Source organism: Ochotona curzoniae, unplaced genomic scaffold (assembly GCF_017591425.1).
Source record: "Ochotona curzoniae isolate NIBS_2020 unplaced genomic scaffold, NIBS_Ocur_1.0 contig_54, whole genome shotgun sequence".
Taxonomy (NCBI): Eukaryota; Metazoa; Chordata; class Mammalia; order Lagomorpha; family Ochotonidae; genus Ochotona; species Ochotona curzoniae.
The window spans coordinates 371,533-387,872 of NW_024466464.1; the positions used below are offsets into that span (position 1 = coordinate 371,533).

Below are 16,340 nucleotides of genomic sequence, written 5' to 3' on the forward strand. Positions count from 1 at the left end.
ACTGGCACGGGAGGAGCGCCACGGGTGTGTGCGTGCATGTGAGGGTGTGTGTGAGGGTGTGTGTGCGTGTGTGTGAGGGTGTGTGTGTGTGTGTGTGTGAGGGTGTGTGTGTGTGAGGGTGTGTGTGTGTGTGAGGGTGTGTGTGTGTGAGGGTGTGTGTGTGTGTGTGTGTGAGGGTGTGTGTGTGTGAGGGTGTGTGTGTGTGTGTGAGGGTGTGTGTGTGTGTGAGGGTGTGTGTGTGTGAGGGTGTGTGTGTGTGAGGGTGTGTGTGTGTGTGTGAGGGTGTGTGTGTGTGTGGAGGGTGTGTGTGTGTGTGAGGGTGTGTGTGTGAGGGTGTGTGTGTGTGTGGGTGTGTGTGTGAGGGTGTGTGTGTGTGTGAGGTGTGTGTGTGTGTGTGTGTGTGTGTGTGGAGGGTGTGTGTGTGTGGTGTGTGTGTGAGGTGTGTGTGTGTGGTGTGAGTGTGTGTGTGTGTGTGTGTGAGGGTGTGTGTGTGAGGTGTGGGTGTGTGTGTGTGTGTGTGGGTGTGTGTGGTGGTGTGTGTGTGAGGGTGTGTGTGCGTGAGGGTGTGTGTGTGAGGGTGTGTGTGTGTGAGGGTGTGTGTGAGGGTGTGTGTGTGTGAGGGTGTGTGTGTGTGAGGGTGTGTGTGTGTGAGGGTGTGTGTGTGAGGTTGTGTGCGTGCGTGTGAGGGTGTGTGTGTGTGTGTGTGTGTGTGAGGGTGTGTGTGTGTGTGTGTGTGTGTGTGTGTGTGTGTGAGGGTGTCGGGTCTGGAACCCACACAGGACGTCTGACCACTCATCTGCACCCTGGAAAGTGGGCTCAACGCCCCAAGACTTTTTTCCTTCTCAGATCCACCCAGCAACCTTGAAGGAAACTGGCTCACCCTAAGACAGATGACAGCCTGGGGGGAAAATATCCCTGACTCGATGAACAATCTGCAAATTTAAAACAGTTGCTGGAAAAATCATATTAGAGATGAACAATCTCCTCCATTACCGTGTTTGCTTTTTCTTTAATGCAATTTAGTCCAGGCGGAAGGGCTAGGGGGTGGGGTGGGCTGCAGGCGGTGCTGCAGGAGGCGACTTACTGGAAGCCGGAGAGGCGGGCGGGTGGGCAGGCCAGCGAGGCAGACAGGGCAATCGGCGGAGATTTGGGGCAGGATGGCGGGTGCGCCCAGCGGGGAAATTGAATTCCGACCTCCCTCTGCAGGATAAATCCAGGACAGCTGGCAGTCAGCCAAGAGAGGCTGGCACTAAAACCTCCAAGGGCATCGGACGCTGCCACCCTGGCCACCCGCCCTGCCAGCCTCCCGAGGGCTGGGTCGCAGGTGCGCCAACCTCAGGTGTCTTACTTGGTGTGCATTTTAACATGAAGCCACCGCCAGCGAAGAGCACAGAGGGTCCACTCACACGAGAAAGCGCAAAGGATTTTATTTATTTATTTATTTATTTTGCAATGATTCAGACGTGGTCTTGGAGGCTGGAAACGGGGGTGTGGGAGGGTGGTGGAAGTCTGACTTCTGGATCTTTCTTCTCTCTTGCCCCCACCCCACCCCACCCCACCCATCAAAATAGGCACGTGCGAATTAGACCTCCCGGCCACCGGGTGTAGCAGCATAGGGCGTCCCTGCGTGCCAGGACCGGATCGGGGAGCCGGCACCCCAGGACGCCGGTTTCGGGGCGCGCGCTCGGTCGCCCCAGCCAGCTCGGCCGAGCCCCTTGCAGCGCGTGGGCGGGGCCCCTTGCAGCGCGTGGGCGGGGCCGGGAGCCGCAGCCCCGCCCCAGCCCCGGTGGGCGGGGCGCGGTCACGTGACGGCGCGGCGCGCCGAGGCCCCGCCCCGCGGGGAGGAGGCCCGGCCGCGACCCGGGCCGCGCGCTGAGGAGCCGCCCGGCCGTCGGCGCGCTCGCTCCGGCCGCGACCCCAGCCCGCGGGCCGCCCCTGCGCCCGGGCCGCTCGGCCGCGGCAGCGCCTTCGAGATGGACGAGGACGGCGGCGAGGGCGGCGGCGGTGAGTGTCGGAGGTGTGGCGGGCGGGCGGGCCTGGCGCCCGGGCGGAGTGCACGCGAGCCGGCCGCCGGGGCCGGGGGTCCGCCCGGAGGGGCCGGCGGCACGAGGCGGGCGGCGGCGGTGCGGGCCGGGCGAGCGCGGCGGGGCCCGGGGCTGGCAGCCGCGCCGGGGCCCGGGGCGGCGCGCGGTGTCCGGGTGCGGGGTCGCGCCCTCTGCGCGCCCGTGTGTGCGTGTGGTGTTGGGGCACGCGTGTCGCGGGGGGCGACCTTCCTTGGCTGGTGGCGGCCAAGGGCGTCCACGCCCTCCCCAGCGCAGCGGTGTCCGTCGCCACCATCCCCGGAAAGCAGCTGCGTTTCTGAGATCGGAACCTGTGCGGTTGTAGGGAGGGGAAAGTTTGGAATGGGGGGTCCCCTTCCAAAGGGGTTGCCAGGGGAGGAAAGGCTGTGCGAGTCAGGGGACCCGTTTCTTGGCTTGGGGATCGGAAGCGTCAAGGGGCGGAGGGGAGGGGAGCTTCAGAAGTGAGGGACAGGGCAGCTGGAGTCCAGGTCTGGGCACGCGTTTTATAAAAAGACCAAATGTTAGAGCAAGTAGGAAAAAAGACCCATCACCACCCGGTTGGTGCAGCTGAGTCGGCAGCAGCGGAGGGGACAGCGGAGTGAGGTGGGGACCCCCGCCCCGGCGTGGCTCCGGTGGTCTGCGCTGGACCCCCAGCGCCCTCCTGGCTGTTGTGAATGAGCTTGAGGAGCGTGCCCCACCGTGCGCGGCCTCTGTGACTTTGGTTTTCTCAGTGGAGTGCGGCGTGCTCCGGTCTGCGGCTGGAGCGGGGTCAGTAACGCAGAAAGCAGAGGGTTAACACCGGTATTGTTGATTTTTTGAAACAGGGCCGGGCGAAGTTGAGGCTCTGTATACTTCTTGCTAACGATCTGCATTTTTTTTTTTTTTTTTTTTTTTTTGCTGACAGCCGGAATTGTCAGAACCCCATGTTAATAAGGGAGCGCGTGGAGAAAAATCTTAATTACAGGCTGCCGGAGCAGCTGCCTGTAGGAATCAGCAGGATTGAAGGCGTCAGGATGAAGTGGTTCATCAAGGTGCCTTCTAGAATGCCAAGTGCGGCTCCTCCGAGGGAGGTGCTTGGCCAGGGAAGGAAGCCGTGGGGAGTTGGCACCCGGCGTGGCATTTGGCGAGTTGGAGTTCTCGCCGTGGGAGCGAGGGGTGGCGAGCGCCGTGGCCCGAGTGGGTGTGCTGTTTGTGAAAGCGAGTGCTGTGCGAGAAGGCAGCCCAGTTGCAAGCCCTCCTACGGCCCGGCTGCCCGTCTGGACACTCCAGATCCCGAGTGCTGGGTTCCCTGTGGGTGCCGGGCGTGCTGCCTGCCTGGCACAGGCCGGCTGGCGCTTCTCTTTGTTTAGAGCGCTGACCAGCAGCCACAGGCTTGACACATCGGGCATTCGGGTCGAGATGGCGATGCTTCTGGCTCTGAGTGAAGAAATGTGGAAAGATCCTGATAGAGGTGAAAGTTGATGGGGGAAAAAGTACGGGGAACAAGTCTTCTAGTAATTGGAGAACTTGAGGACTGGGACTGTTACAGCAAAAGGTGAAATTAACATCCCAAGTCCTCAGATTGGGCTGTTAGCGTTTCCTTTGGGAGTACAGGCCGAACACCTTGGGGTAATTACTGAGAGCCGAGGGGTCGTGTGCCGTGGCGCTGGCCCCGGGACCCCGCCCGCGGCCTTGCCCAGAAGGGGCTGGTGCGGTGACACTGCACATGGGCAGCCGTGTTACAGATGTCATACTCTGAGAGGGGTAGAGCTGCTGACGTTGCCAGTGCTTTATTCCCTTAGTCTATGTATTTCCCAGGTGTCTGGGAAGAGTGTCTGAGTTTCGGATTTGCAAAGAGCAGCTTCTAGGCAGGGAACGTTTCAAGGAATAGCGTCATTTCATTCATTCGCCGGAACGTTCACCTGTGAGCAGCGAGCGATCGATTGTCTGCTAACGTGCAGGCAGCTTAGTGGCTGGTGGAAAACAATTTTCAGCCTTTATTCACTTGATTTATTAAAATCATTCTTCCTTGCATTGTGGAAGGCCTCTAAAGGAAGCTATTTTCTTTTTGACTCAAGTGGCCGTCTTTGGGGATTTGGAAAGGAGTGGTCGTGTGGCGGTTATTGAGTGAACCACATTTGTTCATGTTTAATTCTGCATTGCTGGAGGTTTCAGACTTAACGTTACGGCCTTTGAAATGGCTTGCCATCAGGTTGTAAAGCACCACACTTTGGGGTGTATCTGTGGGTGTACCTAACTTTAAAGCACACGAGGGTTTCGGGCTGTCCGAGATGACGCGTCCGTTCGCACGGTGGGTACAGCAGAGACAATCATAATGGCTAGATTTTTGTTGTTGCTGTTGTTAACATGTTGGTCAAGAAGGCTTTAAAAATAATTCCTTCTTGCCTGCCACTGCCTTTACGGCTTTGTGTGTTTTTTTTGGAGGGGGGTGTAGTTCTGTTTGTTCCTTCAGTGTGAGATAAGGTGATTTGAATGGCTGGAAGGCAGCTACAGCCACCAGAGTGAGTGGGGGTGCGAGATTACAAGAACTCATTGTTCCTCCCAATGTGTGCAGAATGTAGTTAAGGTATTTTTAATTCCTTTGGGCCTTGGCTGCCAACCGTTTTCTAGAACGGTTTTTGAGCTGTCTCCCCTCCGAAGCTGCCTGGCCCATTTGGCCGCTCCCCCTGTCTGATGGCTGGCCCTGAGTGGGCCGTCCGTGGCAGGTGAGGTGAATTCACCGCCATTGGTTTCGTCCTTCCCACGTCCTGTCTCCCATCAGTTTAGCTGAAGGTTAGCCTGTACTCAGGTGGCAGGACGCCCAGTCTGAATATAAACTAAGACCAGCCCTGTCAGCTGAGTAGCGGTCCCCAAACCTGAAAGCTGACTGTCCCCACGTTTGCTGGTGGTGGTGTGAGCTGATCTCAGCGCTCTGGGAGGAGGTGGCTTGGTGCACCCTGTGTCCTGTTGGCTGCCTTCCACATCCTGCCCTGCCTGCTGAGAGACTCAGCCCTGCAGGCATTTCCCAGGCCCGTGGTCAGTCAGTGGAAGCCCCTGGGTGGGCGACTGGATGGCAAGAGAAAAGCGGGAGCTAGGTTCTGTCTGAGTGTCTCTGGGCTCCAGCTCCGCCATCCCTTCCCTGTTGTTCCAGCTGCCCCGATGTAGGCCTGGACCCTCGGTTTTGGAAGTATCCCCCTTTCTTTACCTTCCAGTCCAGTGGTGGGAAGGCCTTGCTCTTGCTCGTCTCTGGGTTGTCTGACCATTTCCTGCTGGGATTCTGTGTTCCATCACGAGTGTAGCCAGTTCTCCACAGCCCCTGTCTTTGAGATCCTAAGGGGATGACTGACTTTGAGTAGACCCTGATAGTGGCTTTGGGCCTGTATTACGCCGCTTGAGATGCTTGCGCCTTGTGTGAGCATGCTCGGCTCTCCAATCCCAGCTTCCCACTAGTGCACGCCCTGGAAGGGAGCAGGTGACTGTGGCTGAAGCAGTTGGGGGTCTCAGCTACACGCAAGGGAGGCCTGAGTTTTGTTCTTGGCTCTAACATCTGTAGTTCTGGCTATGATAGAATTTTGGGGAGTGAAGCCGTAGATTGGAGTTCACGGGCCACTCTCTCTCAAAAAGGAAAAAAAAAATCTGAGACTGGTATTGTGGTGTAGAGAGTTAAACTGCTGCCTGTGGCACCATATGTCATATCCCGTATGTGTTCATTGCAGTCCTGGCTGCTCCGCTTCCCGTCCCGCTCCCTGCCCACGTGCCTGGGAAAGCAGTGGAGGATGGCCCGAGTGCTTGGGCCTCTACTCTGGTGTGGGCGACCCGGATGAAGCTCCTGGCTTCTGCCTGGCCTAGACCTGGCCATTGCAGCCATTTTTGAATGAATCAGTGGATAGAAAATGGACATCTGTTTGTCTTTCTCCCCTTCCCTCATGACCTGGCAGCACCAGTTCCAGGAATTTAACCTGCAGATGCATTTGCACGTGTGTGAGGTGAACCAGGTGCAGGAGCGCTCCTTGCCTGGTTTGTCTGCCAGCTGCAGGAGGCTCAGCGGAAGTGCTGTGTGCCCAGATGTAGAAAGGTGTGAGGAAACCCTTTATGACCTGATACCAGGATCTCCAAAATGCCTTGTTAAGTCACAGAAGTAACATGTGGAAAATGTACATTGTATCCTGCCGTTTCTGTGTGTGTGAGGGACGTTCCTTATTTACAGGAAACGTGTGTGGAAGGTTAAGCAGGGAGCCAGTAACAGCGGTCACCTGTGCGGGAGGTGGGTGGGCACGAGTGAGGGCTGTAACCTGCTGTCTGTCTTCTCCAGATGGAGCAAGTTAAATAGCCTCACTTTTTCTGACATGGAAAACAGTTTCAAGGACAAATGATGTGCTTGTTTCCCTCTTTTTTGAGGAAATTCATGTAAAAGGAGGACTGAGGCTTGCCTTGTGGCGCAATGGGTTGGGCCACCGCCTGATGCTTCTGGCGTCCTGTCCTTATCGGAATGCTGGCTTTTCTTCCAGTCTTTCTGCTGAAGTGCCTGGGAGACGATGGCCTGAGGGCTCACGTCCCTGCTGCTTGGGCGGGAGACCAAGGTGAAGTTCACGGCTCCTGGCTGTTGCAGCCAGTTGAAGAGGGGGCGGAGGATCTCTCTTACTCGGCCTTACACATAAATAAATCTTTAATTAACCACTGCGTTATCCCCCCCCCCAACCATTTTATCTGTAATTGGCAAATAATTTTGTATTTATGGAGTACAGTGAGATGTTTTGAAATATGTTTGCTGCATTTGAAAAGCGGACAGGATCAGGTCTTAGGGTGAGTCTTTTGTGGGCACCAATTCAAACACTGATGCCATCTCTCTCCCTGCCAGGTGCTATGCTTGGCATGAGGGCAGTGGCGCCGAATAAGGCAGGGGTATTTCTTGATTCACAGAGCTTGGGTTTGGAGTGGGAGGCAGACAGTGGGGAAAACGAGCTCATCAAATCATTGCAGGTCACGCTGAGTGTGTGCAGGGAGGCTGTGGGGTAGAGTGGGCGCTGGAGGTCCAGGGAAAGCCGTGTGGCCCGGGCCAGCTGTTCGGAGGCAGTGCTGCTCCTGGTGCAGCCGGAAGGAATAGTAGCCTGGGAGAGCCCCAGCCAGAGCTGATCTAACAGTTTGCTGTGGCTGGAACAGAGTGTGGGGGTAGAGGCCAGAGCCCTGCAGAGTCGTAGCAGGTTGGAGCTCAGATTCTGAAGGCATGGAGCGGCTGGAGGATTTTAAACAGGGCACCGCCCTGTGATTGATGCTTCAATCCTTGTTGCTAATATTTACATAATGTCCACTGGGTCAGGTTTTGTCCTGCATGTTTTACCAATCTTAATTCTGTAAAACATGGAATGATATTATCACCATTTACAGGTGGAGGACCAGGCAGTGGGTCAGAGGTGGTCAGTGGTGGCTTTAAGTGAGCACCCCGTTTGAGGAGAGTATGTCCTGCAGCTGAGTGGAGAGCTGATTGGCTGTGGGGGAGGGGGTGAGCGTGGTGGGGATTTGCTGTACTAGCTCAGGTGATTATTATGTGGCCTGGATGGTAGGGAAGGATTAAAACAAATTTGTATGAAAACACAGGAAAAACAAGGAAACAAGCGTTCTTGTTCTGTTTCTCAAAATTACTGTAATAGCTGCTGATGTGCTGTTGCATCGTTTTAGGTTCTTTTGTACGATGTGTTTATTTGAAAGGCATAGTTAGAGGTCGGGGGGAGACAGAGGGCACCCCATCTGCTGGTTCACTCACTCTCCAGATGGCCACAGTGGCCAGGGCTGGGCCAGGCTGCAGCCAGGAACTTTGTGAGCCAGGAGCTTCGTCTGGGTCTCTGACCTGGGCCCAGGGACTGAGCTCTTGGGGGACATCTCTCGTGCCTTCCCGGGCGCGCCAGCAGGAAGCCGGCTTGGAAGTGGAGCAGCCAGTGCGCTGACTTCTCAGCTGGGGGCCTGGTCTTTGCGTTTTAAATAAAATCATGATGGCATTGCTGGTCAGTGTCTGCAGCCCTGCGCCTGGCATTGTCACTCCTGTAGCTCTGACCTTGGGCACCCTGCCTGAGCTGTCACTGTTGTTCACACTGCAGCCGGAATGGTCTGGTTGAAGCATAGGGCGTGCGTTTCTCTGTCAAAGTCTGCTTTGCTCTCTCTTCTCCCAGAGTCCTGTCCTTAGGCCTACCGTCAGCACCTGCTCCGGCTCCGAGGGCGTGACGTTTCTGCCACTAGATTGAAAAGAAAAAAACCGTTTTGAGGATTTTCTTTCAGTTGAGTTTTTTGGCCAAAATGCTGTTCCCTGTACTTTGGAAGAATACTTTCATTAGCTATGCAGGTTATCAACTTAATTTGTCTTCCTAATTTTTTAAAAAATAGTTTGAAGACAAGGAGATATGCCATCTGCTAGTTCAGCCCAGTGCCCACAGTGGCTGAGCTCAGCCAGGCCCAAGCCAGGAGCTTGGAACTCTGTGCAGGTCTCCTGTGTGGGTGGCAGGGTCCCAGTTCTTGAGCCCTGCTCTACTGCCTAGGGTGCGCGTCAGCGGGAGGTGGAAGCAGCATCTAGCTGCCGTGCCCTCGGGGACTCCGGGAAGTGCTTCCGGGGCATTTCATTCCTGTTGGCTGTCCTTTCTTCTATGGAGAATTAATTGTACTTTTACAAAAGATTTATTTTTATTGTAAAGTCAGATTTGCAGAGAGGAGGAGAGACAAAGAGATCTTCCGTGTGCTAGCTCACTTTGGCTGCAATGGCCAAAACTGAGCCAATCTGAAGCCAGGAGTTTCTACCAGGTCTCCTGTGTGGGTGCAGGGTCCCAAGGCCTTGGGCCGTCCTCGACTGCTTTTTTCAGGTCACAAGCAGGGAGCTGGATGGGAAGTGGAGCAGCTGGGACACGAACCGGTGCCCATGTGGGATCCCAGTGCATGCAAGGTGAGAACTTTAGCCACTACCACGCTGGGCCCTAAGCTGTGCTTTTAATTTTCTTCTTGGGGCATGATAGGCCGAGCCTCTGTTCGTGATGCCAGCATCCTGGGTAGGCAGTGGTTCGTGTTCCTGCAGGTCCAGTTCCTGTCCAGCTCTCTGCTTGTGGCCTGGAGAAGAGTTGGAGGATGACCCAAAGCCTGGGACCCTGCGGCTACATGGGAGACCTGGAAGCTCATGACTTCAGATGCTTCAGCATCGACCATGGCGGCTGTTCCAGAGAGAATACCACCAAGTGGAAGGTCTCTCTGTGCAGCTCTGCCTTTCCAATGAAAATGATCTTTTTTTTTTTTTTTTCTTGCTTGCTTGGGGTTTTTTTTTTTTAAAGATTTATTTTTATTATTTTTTTATTGGAAAGGCGGATATACAGAGAGGAGAGACAGAGAGGAAGATCTTCCGTCCCCAAGTGAGCGCAACGGCCAGTGCTATGCCGATCCGAAGCCAGGAGCCTCTTCTGGGTCTCCCTTGTGGGTGCAGGGTCCCAAAGCTTTGGGCCGTCCTCAACTGCTCTCCCGGGCTACAGGCAGGGAGCTGGAAGGGAAGCGGGGCTGCCGGGATAGAAGCAGTGCCTATATGGGATCCCGGGCGTGCAAGGCGAGGACCTTAACCACTGCGCCACCGCGCCGGGCCCTCTTGCTTGGGTTTTAGCTGTTGGGTTGGTGCTTCTGTTTTTTTTCCCCATCAGGCTGTGATAGGACTTGGTCTTAAGTCATCTTTGGAGCGTTCTGGATCCTTGTTGCTTCGATTATTGCTGCTGCATTCCTTGTCCCTGCTCTGTCTGGGGTTCTTTCCTTGCGCTCTCCACGTGCTCTGTGCGTCCTCAGCCTCTGTGCTGTATCCTTGCCCCTCCCCCTGCATCGTGCGTATTCCTGCTGTGTAGATTTTCTTCTGACCTACATTCCACTTACTAATCCTCCCTTCAGCTCCTCCTCATTGCCGTCAAACTAGTTTGCTGAGTTGCTAATTTGTCTCTTTTTTTTTTCCAGTTTTCTTTATTCTTTAAGATTGCAATTTACTGCTAAAATTTTCATCTTTTAAACTAATTTGTTGATCATACGATTAAACTGATATTTATAGTGAAACCCATGTCTGATGAATGCAACATTTGGATGCCCTGTGAGTTCTCTCGTCTCTTGTTTTATGGTTCTATGGTTTTGACTATCATTTATCATTCTGTTTGTTTTCAGTTACATCTTTGGGATATGACTTAAGCTTTAAATTCTGGACAGTGTATAAAGCATAGTAGATTGTTTTAGACAGGGTTGTCATCTTTTGTTTTTGAAGATTTGTTTGTCTCTAACTCTGATACAGATCTTCCATCCCCTGGTTCACTCCCCAGGTGGCTCAAGGCCAGGGTTGGGCCAGGCGGAAGTCTGCAGCTTCCAACTAGCTCTCCAGGTAGTTGGGGAGGGGGTGGTGGGGAGGGCCTAAGAGCTTGGAGCCTTCTTGGGCTGCTTCCCCAGGTTGTTAGCAGCCAGTAGGAAGGAAGTGGGGCGTTCCTGGCTTGGATCTGGCTCTGTCCTGGTTGCTCCAGCCATTGGAGAGTGAAGTAGCAGATGGAAGATGTCTCTGCCCCTCCCCCTTCCCTGTAATTCTCTTTCAAATAAATAAAAAAGCCTAAAAAAGAAAACAACTAAACAAGCTGGGAGGAGTGGTTTGCTTCTGGCCCAGCCTGCTCATCGCGGGCTTGTCCTAGCTGAAAGCCTGGGGTGTCTGCTCGAGCTGCTTCTGCTTGGCAAGCCCTGGGATCCAACATCCGCCTCCCGCCAACCCCCTCAGACTGGTGGATGTTCTGACCATGGATTTGCAGTCCCTAGTTGTCGTGCTGTATGTTGGCCCCTGGCTTCTGTGGCCTGGGAGGAGCCTCAGAGAGCTGGTGGGTCCCATGTGGGTGCTCCTCTCTGCCCTCCTCCCTGGCCAGGTCCTGACCCCTGCCGGTCGGTAGCTTGGATGCCCTGGGGCAGTGATTCCTCATCATCTACTCAGCTCTTTGGTTATTCCTGGCAGAAAGGTTGACATACAATGGACCGGTCAGCTCTTGCTGGGAACAGAATCTCAGGACTTAAATTTCGGAATTGAGAATCGAACTGAGTCTGACCTGTCCGGCAGGCAGTGGGTGGTGTGGGCTTGCAGCCGGGAAGGAGATGGTGTGGGCAAGATTTTGTCTTGCTTCATGGGAGTGGGTGCAGTTACCTCGGGGAGAAAGCTGAAGGGGAGAGGCACCCCAGGGTTGAAGGTAGTGCAGTAAAGGGGTTGGTGGAAGTCTGAGCAGCAAGGTCAGGAAAGGTGTGAGATGGTGTGGCACAGCGGGAGTGAAGGGAGAGTCGGGCTGCTGTGGTGGTGCTCGTTAAGCTGCTTCTGTGACATGGCGTCTCAGACAGACGCAGGTTTGTGTTGCAGCTGCTCCATTTGCTGTCCAGCTCCTTGCCTTTGCAGTTGGGAAGGCAGTGGTGGACGTAAGTCTTTGGGCTCCTGTTACCCCCGTGGGAGACCCAGATGGAGTTGCTGGCTCTGGCTTCGGCCTTGACCCAGTCCTGCCTGCTGCAGTCATTTGGGTAATGAGCTAGTGCGTGGGTTATTTGTCTTCTTCCCGTTCTGTCTGTGTTGAATGCTGTACAGAAGTAGAGTAAAATAAATATGGGGTAGTGTTGCTGAACTTGATAACTTTCAAGAAGATTGTTTTGGGGCAGAGATAAGAAGTTAGCCAGCTGGGCTGAGGTGCAAGTTTGGGGAAGGTATGTGCCATTCCCTGAAGTGACAGTGCTTGGTGGAGAACCCAGGGAGGCCACAGCGGCCAGTGGGAGAAGCTGTGCTTTGCCACAATGCAAATGGATATTTCTCAAGTCAGAAAAATGTTTCTTTGTTTCTGTCTTTCTTTCTCTCCTTCTTTCCATCTCCCCCTCTTCCTCCCTCCTCCTCTCTCTTCTTCCTTCCTTTCTTCTTTTTAATTGAGAGGTAGAGAGCCAGCAGAGTTAGTTTCCAGCCACAAGTTCACTCCCAAATGGCCGCAGTGGCCCCTGGCTGGGTCTGGGAACTCGGTCTAGGATTCTAGCGTGGCTGTCAGGAGCCAGCCAACCTGAGCCGCTGCCGTTGTGTCCTAGTGTCCGCATTAGCAGGAACTTGGAGTCAGGAGCTAGGGTTGGGTATTGAACTTGGGCATTCCATCATGGTAGGCTGTACACATCCCACTGTTAGGCCAAACACCTGCCTCAAATAAATAATTTTAGAAGAAGGTCAACAGTAACTCAGTGGCTGTTATTAGGATCGTATTGCTGTTGCCTGCTCATATTCATAGTATGTAGCTCAGGGAGACAGACTAACTCTGAGAAACTTAGAGTTTTGGGGCTACAGGGTCTCTGTGATGTGGGCACTACTAAAACTTTTGAAGTGAAATAGAACTGAACCCCTATAAAATACTTAAAATACAGTAAATATTTTGAATTCATGGGGGAACTGATAAGTCATTTAACTGAGGGTAAGAAAAACAGGACTCTCGTCCTGCCTTTCAAAGTAGGCAAGTTTATAAAACTTTTGTAGTTAACATGGAGTCCCCATATGACATGAGGAAACAAACACGAGACTAGTGGGTGGTAGCTTGGTTGGAGACGGCTCAGCAGGCACGCGTCTCAGACAAGTACCTTTTGCTCTTTGCAAATAGTAGAAGAGACTCACCTGAGTCAATTGAGTTGGCCAAGAAGATTTTGTAATTTACTTTCACAGGGTAAATTTACTCTGCTAGTGACTTTATAGTAAGTCATCAGGAGCGCTGTTCAAATAGGAGAGAGTAAAATTCCTTAAGTTCCCAGTAGCACTATTGTTAGGCGCGTTGTTTGATAAAACATTTTCCTATAATTAATAAATGTCAGGAACTTACTATAAAGCTGAGGATTTGAATGATGATTGCAAAGTGTTTCCTGGAGTGTAGGTAATTAGGGAGGTTCCTCCCCCCTTGGATCCAGATGTTTGACAGGTGCCGACATGGCCTTCCTGCGTTTTCTCATCCGCTTTCCTGGGAACATGCGCTGTCCCCGTTTCCGCTGGCAGCAGCTTCCTCTCTGGAAGATGCATGTGAAACATGTTCTCTCGCAGCGCAGTCTGCGCTCCTCCGAGAATTCTCCCAAGGCGGAAATGGGTTGACCTATTTGGTTGCTATGAAGTAAAAACAATCTTGTTTTCATTTTTTTTTTCATGAACATCTGGGTTGCATTTATAATTTCACATTCTGGAGGTTCCTGAAAAACCACAGTTTGATAGTATGAGGCTTATTGAAGCAGTAACTGTTTCGCTGTTTCTATAGATGATTTAAGTACTAGGGTGGCTGCTAGATATTTTTCTCCTTTCTATGAAAAGTGACAGCCCCTGATTTGAAATTGGAAAAGGAGATATTTGTATTTTTGAGGGTGAGAGAAGCCTTGCTTAGCTGGTGATTGCTCTGTGGCTCAGTGTAGACCAGTCTGTGGTCACTGTTACGGCTGGTTCCAACTCTGTCCGTGACGCTGTTGGCTCCTCGTTGCAGAACGTTTTCTTGTTCACCGAACCATGCTTTGTTTCCATACCTGTCTGTCAGGGGCCCAGGCAGGTGGGCTCAGCTTGGTTGAAATGTAACCCAAGTGTGGCCCGCGTCTCTGGGCGGTGGCAGGATGGCGCCCTGGGACAGCTTCTCCTGCCTCGCATCCAGAAGGAGAAGACGGCTCCTTTTCTTGTGTGAGACTGTTTTTTTGGACCTAGATAGATGACAGACTTCCAACGATGACGTCCCTCAAGACTGTTCGGTCCCCAGCCTACACACACTGAGGATGGCCCACTGGGTTCTTGACGCTGTTGTCCGGTTCCCAGCCAGAACCTCCTGCCCTGTGGGACCCTGAGTCCCTTGTTGTGGAAGAGGCGGGGCAGTTGCTTGGTGGTGCAACTTGGAAGTTCTGGCTGGAGTCGGGCCTGACAGTGACTGTGGCTGTGGGTAGGTTTTGTACGCTTAGTAAGGATCTGATTGCTGAGAAGGGTGTCTCTTCTCTCGTGTAGATGTTTACTAAGTATAATATAGATATGTGTACGTGTGTGTTTTCTTTTGGAGGCAAATACTCTTTTTTTGCTATGTAAAACAATGTCTCGATACCCTGAGAAACATTCATAGTTTTATTTGGCTAATCTTTATGATTGCATTTATTTTAGCACAAATGTTTAGAAAACTGCAATATTCAAGAGTGGCAGATGTTAACAATTTAATATTCTGTTGGGAAGGACTTTCTTCTAGTTCTTTCTAGAGAGGAAGTGAAGGAAATGATCAAGAATGCCCTTTCCAAGTTCCACTAATTAGATTAAAATTTTTGTGAGTTGAGAGAAGATCAGACAAATGAATCCATTTTTGTTTGTGTTAGAGTATGGGAAAGCTGGAGGATTACAGTGTCTTTCACATTTTTAGCCTGTTCACATGACGAGGCCATGTTTCCCAAGTGTGGGGGACCAGTGATTGCAGGCTTTGATTCCAAGTGTGACCGCAGTTTTGGAGAGCATGCAGCGTTTGGGGAGTAAAATGATGTCTTTCATTTGTAAGAATCTTTGTATTGGATGGGGGGTGCTCCTGAGATGTTGTGCCCTTTGGGAATCGCTCAATATCTGCCATGGATTCCCAGAGGAATGTGCTTCCAAGGCTTGTGTTAGCGGTCTTCATTTACAGTGGTGGTTGTGTCAGATGGATGCTAGGATGGCCCTCTTTCCTTCCCGTTGGGGGTCTGACTGGCCTGTGTACACACTCCACCTGGCGCTTGTACCCGACAGCAGCGGGCCAAGAGTGGAGTCCTGAGATGCCACGTGTTCCGTGTGCGGAGGCCGAGGGCTGAGCCCCAGACGGATGGATGGGCGCCGCCTGCTGCGCCCTCCTTTGGCTCCCCCAGTGGTGCTTCTGTCTTGCTGGTGCTTGTAGATTTGGCTGAATGTACACAACATGAATATGGAAAGAACATGGCAGAGCTATTTCCCCTGGGTTCTGTGCTCACTGTTAGTGCGTGCACATTTGTTTTTCAGACCTAGGTCTCTTGGTTCCCTTTGCATGGCCTCTTCCCCTGCACCCCTTCCCAGCAGGGGAGTCTGGAGAATGCTCTCCCTGCTGGTCTCCCTGGTCCTGGTCCTGGGGGTCTGGTGCAGGCCTGAGGAGCTTATTTGGGCCTTTCCTGTCGGAAGCTTTAGAATCTCAGGAGCATGGCTTGGGTGTATTTTTTTTTTTCTTTTAAAAATCTGGGTGTCAGAGGTCAGGAATAGCTGGATGTGTTGAAGTTGGGAACATCTTCCCGGAGCATGAGCTCCTTAAGGAATTGTAAAGTCCCTGGAAGGATCATTCCCACAATTGCTGGTTGAAGGGGTGAAGGCCAGGTGTAGGTGTGACACCAGCCTGAGCACCTGCCCCCAAGGGGTGGAGGATGTGTCTGTGTGTGCGCTCTCGTGCGCGTGAGAGAGAGAGGCTGTCAGCTCCATCCAGAGTTGGGAAGCCAGAACCAAACCGTAGGACTGTCGGCCAGCCTTGCCTGGCTCAGCGAGCACCCGGAGGACATGCTTCCCAGCACCGCCTTCTGAGTAATCTTTTTTTTTTTTTTTTAAAGATTTGTTTTTATTATTTTTTATTGGAAAGGCGGATATACAGAGAGGAGAGACAGAGAGGAAGATCTTCCGTCCGATGATTCACTCCCCAAGTGAGCCCAACGGCCCGATACTATGCCGATCCAAAGACAGGAGCCTCTTCCGGGTCTCCCACGGGGGTACAGGGTCCCAAAGCTTTGGGCCGTCCTCCACTGCTTTCCCAGGCCACAGGCAGGGAGCTGGAAGGGAAGCGGGGCTGCCGGGATTAGAACCGGCGCCCATATGGGATCCCGGGCGTGCAAGGCGAGGACCTTTAACCACTTGCGCCACCGCGCCGGGCCCTGAGTAATCTTAACTCTGGGGTTGGACAAGCTCCCAGCCCTCCGCCGTCTCTGGGAGTTGGGATTCCAGAATTTTTGCCTGTTTGTTGTCTCAGAGCGGCTGGCCGTTGAGGGTATTTCTGATACTCTCCTAGTTTAAGTCAGGAAACAGTTAACTGCAGTGGTTTAGATCTGTCCCCTACTTTCTGTGTGCATTTGTAACTTTGTTTAATCCTTTGAACTTGATTGTTACATTTGGTGTTGATACACTCTTAAGTAAATATTTAGCTTTGTCATTTCTAGCTTTGTGACTTTGTGTAAATTAGTTAATTTCATTAAGCTTCCATTTTCTCATGTAAAATGGACATTTAAAAACCTGGGTGAAACAATTTATATGCACAGTCCATGGCGGATCAACGTGTAGGCATTGGGAAG

At 52.8% G+C, this 16,340-nt stretch overlaps 1 protein-coding gene across 2 annotated transcripts in view; it reads left to right on the forward strand.

Annotated features, from left to right (window-relative positions):
* Positions 1–1,863: 1,863 nt before the first annotated feature.
* CYTH3 (cytohesin 3) overlaps positions 1,864–16,340 on the forward strand; it is a 93,592-nt gene continuing 79,115 nt past the window's right edge. The window contains exon 1 of one of the 2 annotated variants that reach the window (XM_040989990.1): positions 1,864–2,004. In XM_040989990.1, coding sequence (XP_040845924.1) covers positions 1,974–2,004 — 31 coding nt within the window. In that variant the 5' untranslated portion in view covers positions 1,864–1,973. The remainder of the gene's footprint in view (positions 2,005–16,340) is intronic. The other variant, XM_040989991.1, reaches the window with a different exon arrangement.